The sequence below is a fragment of the Nelumbo lutea genome, chromosome 1, assembly GCF_056320005.1.
Source record: "Nelumbo lutea isolate HS-2025 chromosome 1, American lotus-T2T, whole genome shotgun sequence".
NCBI classification, from domain to species: domain Eukaryota; kingdom Viridiplantae; phylum Streptophyta; class Magnoliopsida; order Proteales; family Nelumbonaceae; genus Nelumbo; species Nelumbo lutea.
Window position 1 is genome coordinate 143,530,913 of NC_142684.1, and position 10,024 is coordinate 143,540,936.

Sequence of the window (10,024 nt, forward strand, 5' to 3'; positions counted from 1 at the left end):
TCAACCGGTGAAAAAGACAATGCAGAATGTAGTATTTTTCCAACACAATTCCTTCTAATTTACTTGGAAAGACACAGTTGTTGAGAAGAGCCAATGAAACAAAAAACGAGAAAAAAAGGCAATGGGCCCAAAGCGGCCACTAATATTGACAACATATGTGGATAATAGGTTAAATCTATCAAACGAAGCAGCAATCTCATGCTAGATACTGTGGCCATTAATATAAAGAGGGCTGATATACGTGGAAAACAGAGTAGAGCTGATAAAAATTGAATAAAAGGAAAAATCCATAATTAAAATCACACATCTTATTACACCTGTATGATGAACAATTTTGGATAAACGCCTTTGAAACAACAAAAGAACATACGTGATAAACAATATGTAATACCAAGTCACCAACCACAATTTTGATATAAAAATAAGCGCCTTCTCCTGAATAATTAATATGAGATCAAATGATCAATAACCAAAATAGAAGGTCAGGCATGTAGATGATCTCCCAGATGTAATAAATGCATGATCTGATAGACGATAAAATCCAGTTAAGGCCAAAATTTAGCAAAACTCCGATAAAGGCCAATCCGTCCTCAGGTGAGAAAGAAGGAAAAAGAAAGAAAAGGAAAAAAAGAAGTAATATTGTTCCTTTCAGCATTGGCCAAAGCAAGCAGCAACTACTGATTACCTGACATTTTGGATCCAAGTGCATCATACAGCATCTTCAACTGGTCCCTGAATAAATCAACTCGCTTCAGGTACATTTCAATTTCTGACATATGCAACTTCCTCCACCTCTCCTCCAATTCCTTCACCTTCGAGTTCCCCATCAAACCCAAACCTTCTTTCACAATACCCTCCCCAAAATCAGGCCTTGGCAATTCCGCGATTTCCCCAAGTCGGAAAGATTCCATTACAGATGGGTACATAGACCAATTTAGCTCTTCATCGGCCTTCACTGCCGCATTTGAGGCCTCTCCCGAAGAAGGAACTTTTACAGCATTGCCAGCTTTCTGTTTCTTACCCGTTTTCCCATCATCAGTAGCTTGATTATTGCCACCGGCATTATCTTCGGAACCCCATATCTTTTTGGATAATTCGAATGCCTTGGATTCATGTGACTTAGAAAAAAGAGGGTCCTTACCCCCTTTCCTTCTGCCCACATTGGTCTTGTACTTCTTCTTCAATCGACGAATTTTATCAGCTAATTGGTTCTTATTGACATCAACATGGAGTGCTTTCTTGATGAACTCATGAAACCCAACCATGTCAGTCCATGGATCGGCACCTTTCTTCGAGTGATAGTCCACCATACCCCTCAAGATCATGAGTTCATCGTCCTCGCTCCACAACCTCTGAAACAATTGTTTCTTGGCATCGTCCCCAGACTTCTTCTCAGTATCTTCTGCTTGGAGCGACCCGTTCTCGTCAGCATCTGAAACCTTCTTCTTTTTGCCTTTTAGGTCCCTGTTCCCCTCCTTATCAGCCTCCAAGGGACGTTTTGCTGTGGTGGTAGATTTTGTGGGGCTGGCCAACGCCGGAGGTTTCTTCGGTTTGGGTGTGTCGTCCATAGGCTTGGAGGTGATTGGTTTGATGTTTGGATCAACACCTCGAGAGCGTGGGTGGGGTTTTTCGGGTGATGGTTCGGAATCAGAGCCGGACTCTTCATCCGAATCGGACTCTTCGGCATCATCTTCTTCATCGTCCGTGGAGTGATGGGCTTGACGACCTGACACAGTATTTTGAGTTGGCACGGACTTAAAAGCCGGGTTCTTCGCAGAGGATCTCTTGGCAGAAGCTTTCTCGTGTTCATCTTCTTCTTCGTCGTCCTCTTCTCCATCTTCTTCCTCGTCTTCCTCAACTTCTTCTGATTCTACATCTTCTTCTTCATCGGACGAGGAAAGAGCATCAGGTGGGTTATCGAGGAGTGACCGGCGTTTCGGAGGCATCTTCTCTATGGGAGAAAATTAAGGGTCTGATGTCCGAAACGAAGAATAAGGAAAGAGCAAGGGTTTTAAGAGTAGGGTGAGTCACGAGTGTCTAGGCCTTGGCCGATTGGCCGTGCTATATAGCATAATTTATCGCTAAACAAGGGAGAGAAAAGATTGGGCCGTCCGGTCTGACCTTGGCCATGCCAGGTCAAACAACTAAAACCAAACAACGCAGGAGAATCTACCCTGTGGAGTGAACTTTTTGTTGCATGTAAATGGATTAACTCCATAACTAGCGGAGGGGCCAGCGAAGTGGATTGGGGCTGGGTTGGAATTGCAATTTCCTATATTAAAAACTGTATTAGTTTTTTAATAAGAAATTTGGAATTATAAGTATTTAAGCCTTAAAATTCATATAAAAACTTAAAAGAGATCTATCGTATTATCGTTTTTTAAATATTGCTTTAATAAAGTATCTCATATAAAAGAATACGATCATATAGTGATAATTCTGAGTTCTACTTTATATCTGTCTTTTATTTCACATCAAGAATTCACAGTTGAGTTGGACGGTAGGACCGTTCGGCCCAAGAACCGTCTAGGCAACTGGTTCCGTTTTACTCCAAACTGTCCAGACAATCGACCAACGACCCATTGACCTGAGCGGTCAAATCGTCGACCCATTGACCCGTTCAATAGTTTTTGGCTATTTTTTTTTATTTTTTAAATTTTGTTGTCACAACGGGCCATCCGTTCGAACCGTCCGAAAACCAGCGGCCAGAACGGTTCCGTTTTTGAGTTGTATGAGTCACACACTCAAATGATATAACACGTATGATACTACTTAATAGACCTCACACACTCAATTTTTTGCTTGTAATTTTTGTTGTCAAAACAGAACGCTCGTTTGAACCGAACGATCGAACTGTCGATCCGAAAACCATTGGCCAGAATGATTCCATAAATTTTTGCTTGTAATTTTTGTTGTCAGAATGGGCCATCCGTTCGAACCAGACGGTAGAACTGTTGACTCGAAAACCGGTGGCAGATAAGATATACAAGATTCCTTATGTTTATTTCTTATAATTTGAGATTTTTCAATGAAATATATATATATATATATATATATATATATATATATTAAAGGGAAATCCACTGCCATTTGGCGAAAGGGGAGACCACCCCTTTATAAGATTAGCATTGGTTTTTCCCTTTCAGTCATGAAATTGCCTAAAAAAAGGTTTCATTAGGCCACGTTTGTTTGGGGTGGAAAATCGAACCAGGGTAAACTTTACATCCTGGTTCATTTTTACATTCATTTGGAAAGAGTGTAATTTTACACCATAAATTTGTGTAAAATTCCATTTTGAATTTTTTATACACCGATAATCGATGTAATATATACATTGAAATTATCGATGTAAACGTCTCTTTCTTCCTCTCTGTCGCTCGCTCTCTTCTTCTTCTTCTTCTTCTTCTTCTTTTGAACCCATTGCTGGCAACAAGCAGGGAAGAACAGAGTTTCAAGTCACCTTACGTGCTACATTAGACAATTTTTGGGACCCATGTGTTATGATCTTTGCAGAGCAGAGTAGAGTTTTAGAGCAAAGCAGGGATGGGACCCATGACAAGATTTAGAGCAGAGTGCTAGAACAGAGCAAAGTTTCTGAGTTTCAAAGAGTTTCACCTTTACATTGAAACAATCAAACAACGTGAGAGAAAATTTCTAAAATACCCCAGTTAAATTTTCCATCAATCACTAAACCGGGATCAAATTTTCCATCGATATAAATTTGAATTTACACTTAACACAAATGACCTTCATATCAAAACAAATTAAGAGTTTAAGAGGGTAGAAAACAAGGTCCTCCTTTTAGATTTGCATTTGCTTAAATGCTCAAACTTCTTAATCCAAAAAGGGTGTAATTAGATAGATTTTCTCCATTCTTTGCCACGAATTACATCAAGCATGGCCACAATGTTCATAAAAAATTACAAGGTTTTAAAAAACTATCCAAACAACAAACCACTTTAGCCATCCGTTTTTGGGTCAGCGGTTCGACTGTCTAGGTCAAACGGTCAAAGTAACTTTTGCATCTTAACCATTAGCATTTGGGTCAGGTTAGGAAGAAATATAAATAGAGAGGAGGTATGCTTGCCGGTAAAGGAAAGAAAAAAGAGAAAGAAAAGGGAAGAAAGAAAGAAAGGAAAGGAAAGGGATGAAACAAAAAGGAAGGAGGAGGTGGTGGTAGTGGTGGTTTGATTACAATGACAACAACGGTGGTGGAGGCGGTGGCAATAATGGTATTAGATAGCAGCGGTGAGCCGACAACAACAGATCCAACCTCAGATCTATCAGATTTGAGATTTGGTAAATCTCTCTCTCTTTCTCTCTCTCTCTCTCTCTCTCTCTCTCATCTCAGTGATCTCAGGTCTGAGATATGAGAATTGAAATCTCTATCTCAGATTTGAGATCTCCTCTATAAACACTTAAAAGTTAAATGAAACCATGAACCACTGCCCAAATTGAATGGTTTAGCGGTTCGACTGCTTGGGTTAGCGGTTCTTTGACCATTTCTATGTTTTTTGAGAATTAGCGGTCCAAAGCAAAACCAGACCCAAAGATATGACTGATTCCAGGTTCAATTGCCTAATCTGGTTCGGTTTTAAAAACCATGAAAATTAAACCCAAATTAGATATTGTTTTTCTGGGCGTTATGATTTAGTTTTCGCTTTTGGATTTTAGAATTGGATTTGACTTAAAAATGGAATTTGTTGATATATCTATTAGGTTTATGGTTAAATGGTTCCACTTTGATGTAGATTGATGAATCTTGAAAGATAAACAGTTCACTTGGTTTTTTAACAACCTCTTTGATTAATTTTATTTTTAATTTTTTGCATAGCCAAGGCAAAAAAAAAAAAAAAAACTGTCAATTTCCATTTAACATCACCCAGTTGATGGTGACTCAATTGGTAACATCCAAGGATTAAAGTATCAGTATCGGGTATCATGTCAGACTTCCTAGATACAGATATGGATATGCTTTGGAAACGATTGGGTATCGTATCGGAATACGCAAATACAGATACAAGTACACTTTGGAAACACATAGATACGAACAAAAAAATATTGATATGTTGGAAAATGCATATTAATTTAATAAATGTATCAATACATTATATTTAAGGTCAAAATAACCATAATTAATGTATAAATATATATGTAATGTATATTCTAATAATATTTATAAAAAAATATATTATAATTAATATAACGGGATGCATAGAAATTACATAATTTTATTGATAATGTATCAATCAAAAGCCCTAGAACATATTATATATTTTTATAAATTAATACATGTATAAAACTATTATTATGTTATTTTCTAGTGAAGTTCAAGACACAAAACATATGCAAATATGTAGATTATTATATCAATTATTTTTTTTACAATTTTTAGTTTGTCATAAACAAAAATGTTAACTGAAATTAATTATCAAACGTTTGGTAAACAGCATTTTTATTTTTATAAACAATAAACATGTTATTATAAAATGTAATTAAGATATCAATTAATAATTTATAAAAATATATAATATTTATTTAAAATATTTCAGATATATTAAAATTTTTAAGATACATATCATATGCAAATCCTTAATTTTTAATTACTAAAATAATTATTTCATTATTAATATTTTATTTTTATAAATTTTATAAAATACAAATCATTTTTATATAAAATGTAGATTAGTGGATTTGACAAATTTAATTTATATTATATTCTCAAGTACTTTGTAAATAATATTTTCATTTTTATAAATAATATATTTTTTATATAATTCAAATTTAAATATTAATTAATAATTTATAAAATTTTAAGATACATAGCATGTTCAAATTTATAAATGTTAAGTAATAAAATAATTATTCTATTATTAATATTTTATTTGTATAAATTGCTTAAGATTAAAAACCATTTTTTGATATTAATGTGGATTTGAAAAATTATTTATTCTATTAGTTTACAAAATGTTAGTTTAAAATATTATTTTAATTTAGTTGCAATTGTTGAACACAAATGTGGACAATGGAATTGATAAATTGTTATTTTATTTCATTTATTATCATAAGGTGAAAGTAGAAGTGCAAATGAATCAGATCATGATCCGATTCGGATCCGATCCTATTTGGTCGAATTTGGATCACCCATGTTCGGATCTTCATATCAGAACTCGGATCGGATTCGGATCACCCCTATCCACTCCGAGTAGATCCGATCCTATATATATTATATACTTATAAATATAAATATATATAATATATATGTTGTTTATTTATAAATGTATTTTTATAAATTTGTTATATTATTTATTTATTTATAAAAACATGTATATATATGATGAAAATAATTAAAAAATACTTGCATTTTTGTTTTTTACTTTATTTAAATTAGTATATGTTAATTTTCTTTTAATAATTTATTACTTTTTAAAGAAAACAAGTTAGATGAGATCAGATTCAAAGATCTGAGTTACTAATAAGATTTGAATTCAAATTGAGTCCTATCAGATCCAATCGGATCTTCGGGTCGAATCCAAAATGAGTAGTGCTCGATCTGATTTGAATATACCCTGATTCAAATCCAATCCAATCTGTTTGCATCCCTAGGTGAAAGGTGTTCTAATGGAACAAGGGTGCGTTCAAAGCTTTAGTGTTGGGTGGTGTGGGTTCGAATCATGATGGTTGCCTACGCGTGAGTACACATTGATCAGTATGTTGACCAATACATGACATGGGTCGATATGGATACGTATTCCCATATCCTTGGTCGATACCGATATGCCATTGATATTTAAATCCTTGGTAATGTGATAGGCTACCCAAAAAAACAAAATAAATGAATAAGTCCTTTAATAAAAAATGCCCTTAAATCTTTATCTAAAATAAAAAATAAAATGCCCTTAAACATCTCTTTACCAAGGTTCAAATTATTGAGACATATCGGGCCGTATTGGCCGATATGGCCCTATAGGAGGTGTTTCGGGGTTTAAGTCATTTTAGGGTGTGAACAACTACTAATACACTTCGATACGCCTCTATCGGTGTATTGGGTGTATTGGTACTTTGAACCTTGCTACAATTTCAGAAAAAATGGAATTAGAAATTTTCTACTAACTTGATAGGAGGAGTTAGTATGGACATAATAGACATTTCATGTCTCAATCCATTTAAAAGTAGGGGTGCAACTTGGGCGTACCCAACCTGGAATTTTACATGGAGTGGGCTTGGATTTTTGGTCCTAGGCGACCCAATTATATACATTTATACATATATATGTGTATATATGTAAATGTTGCATACATACATATTTGTATATATAACATTTGCATAGATATTTTGCATACATATTTACATACATACATAAATATGTTATATATATATATATATATATATATATATATATATATATATATATATATTTACATAAATATATTTACATAAATACATTTATATATGTATATTTTAGAGTGGGTTCATTGACCAACTTAAGCTTGGCCTGAGCTTGAGACCAACCCGAGTGCATCAAATTATAGGGCGGGCTGGGCTCGGGTTGGGAAAATCAGGCATGACCTCGGGCCTTAAGCCCAAATTTTAAGGCTAAGCCTGGGTTGACCATAAACCCGAACTCAACCCTCCCAACTTGCATCCCTATTTAAAAGTATGGAAGATGTTTGTAAATCCCTTTATCCCCAAAAGTCAAGGGAGGTTTAAGGGTAGGTCAAAAGTTGAGGTGAGGTTTAAAGACTTAAAAAATAAATAAAAACAAAGGGAGGTTTAAGGGATTTACCCTATGCTAAATGGATGTTATTTTTGGTAAATTACAAAGATCACCCTTGTAATTTGGGTTCAGAGCTATAAATGGAGCCGTGCTGCCCACGACCTAGCACGATCTTGGTTTGGCCCAGTACAATGGGATGTTCCATGTCGGGCTTGGGTTTCTAGGCCCATTGGCTGGCACGTCGTACCATCCGCGATATAAAAAAAACATTTTTTTAATTCTAAGCTTATTTTAGTGATATGAATGTCTCTCTTCATTTTAAGATATAAAAATTATCCACTCCTCTAATAAATCAAGAAAAACCAAACAAAACCATAAATTTATATCTATTAGAAAGAAACCTCTAACATTTCATTCGAATATTTAATCCATTCAGAAATTTACAATGAATCGGAAGAACCCAAGAAACTTCAATATTATATTAAGAAAAGGATAGTTTGTGGATTATAAAAAAATTAAACACCAAATCTTTTTCAAAAATAACTAACAGAACTCTAACATAAAGGGGGTATTTGTCACGAAGTGAAAGTTCAGGGTGTCATTGTCACAAATGTTCAAGGGGTATTTATCAGTGCCATTTAACAGGCCATCCTAACTACTAATAACCAAATATAGCATTGCCAATGGGGAATCATGTGCCAAATTTAACCATGTTTTTCATATATTGCATGTCCTTACGGTTACAAACATACAATTGCTGTATATCTTAACCCTCGTTCCATCAATTTTGCTAATTACAATAATAGAAATTGTGTTGTTTAGTTGCGCTTGTTTGTGATACAAACACAAATATGTATTATACATAATTACAGCCTTTGTAGTTTAGGAATGCAAAGTGGATTCACATTGTAACTCATTTTTGTAATCTTCTTGTTTGTTTCAAATCAATGTAAATGTGTTACAAATTTGTTGGCGTTTGTAAGAAAAGGATGCAGGGTGTGGGAACAAACACTAAATGCTTCAACTACCGATGCTCCACTACGTTGAACTTTAATTAAATGCACCTAAATAAACGATCGTCTCTCTTTTGAGCAAATGAGACTGTTCCTACTGCCCAGAATATTGTTAGTTGTGCATGGTTAGTGATACAAGGTACATGGAATGTCCTAAGGTATTCCATTTCCACCATTTTCAATTTTGGTGTATTTGCGATACCCATGGTTGGTTCGGATATATGTGGCTTCTACCCTCAGCCCACAAAAGAGCTCTACAACCGATGTATTGAGTTGGGTGCATTCTACCCCTAGAGTCTCTAGGGTAGGGCTATCAATGGGTCAAATTTGACCCTATGTACCTAGTGGATTTGGATCGATTGGACCGGTTCTAATTCTAGAATTTGTCTCAATAGGTCGATTCCGGTTCCTAACAAATTGTCTCGATTATTATTGGTTTAGAATCGAGTCCACCATATCCCGAATCTAGCTTTACAGATACAAATATATATATATATATATAGTTAATAGATTATAGATTATACATTATATACTATTTAAATAATATAACATATGTCAAAAATGGTCATTTCAGTAGGATTTGATTCAAAACCTAACCCAAATGAGCCTTTTTTGTTTTCTTCTCCATTTGAAAGGCAAACACGAAGCTAGAACTCTACAAGTCTAGAAAATAGGAAAAAGGGCTACAACTGAGACAACATGATCTTCTCTCGCATCGTCCATCCATCTGTGCGACTGTGCTCTCTCGTCGGTCTTATCTCTCGCTAGTCTCATCTCTCTTGTTGTCGGTATATTCTCTGCTTCTGGTCTCTTCTCTCTCATTGTTAGTCTCTTTTCTCGCCACCACTACTCTCTCTCTCTCGTATTTTAGTTTTTACTAGTTGATCTCCATTGTTGAACTTGGTTATTGGGATTGATCCATAAGGGTTTTGTTTGAAAAATCAATCTACATTGTTGAACTCGGCTTTGGGATTAAGTCATTAAGGGTTTTTCATTTTAAATCAATCTCCACTATTGTACTTTGTTGGGAGTTTGAAATTGATCTCTACTATTGAACTTAGTTGTCTTCTTCTCAGTAGGTTTGTTATAATCAAGTCCATCGGTTTGGACCCAATAGTCCTTAGAATTGATCGAGTCGGTTCTGGTTTCTAAATTATAACCCTAAGGATTTGGCTTGGTTCCAGGTCCATGGTATTTCTTGTCGATTAGGATTGGTTCTATTATGTCACAAACCAGACCTGATCCACTGACAACCCTACTCCAGGTGTCTTGCTAACTACTATTCCCCAAGCCA

The 10,024-nt window shown here is 34.9% G+C and overlaps 1 protein-coding gene across 1 annotated transcript; it reads right to left on the minus strand.

Moving 5' to 3' along the window:
* Positions 1 to 269: 269 nt before the first annotated feature.
* On the minus strand, positions 270 to 2,113 carry LOC148878069 (STOREKEEPER protein-like). The gene has a single exon (XM_088948502.1). It carries the CDS (start codon positions 1,944 to 1,946, stop codon positions 675 to 677), a length of 1,272 nt encoding a protein of 423 aa, XP_088804628.1. The 5' UTR covers positions 1,947 to 2,113; the 3' UTR covers positions 270 to 674.
* Between the last annotated feature and the right edge of the window lie 7,911 nt (positions 2,114 to 10,024).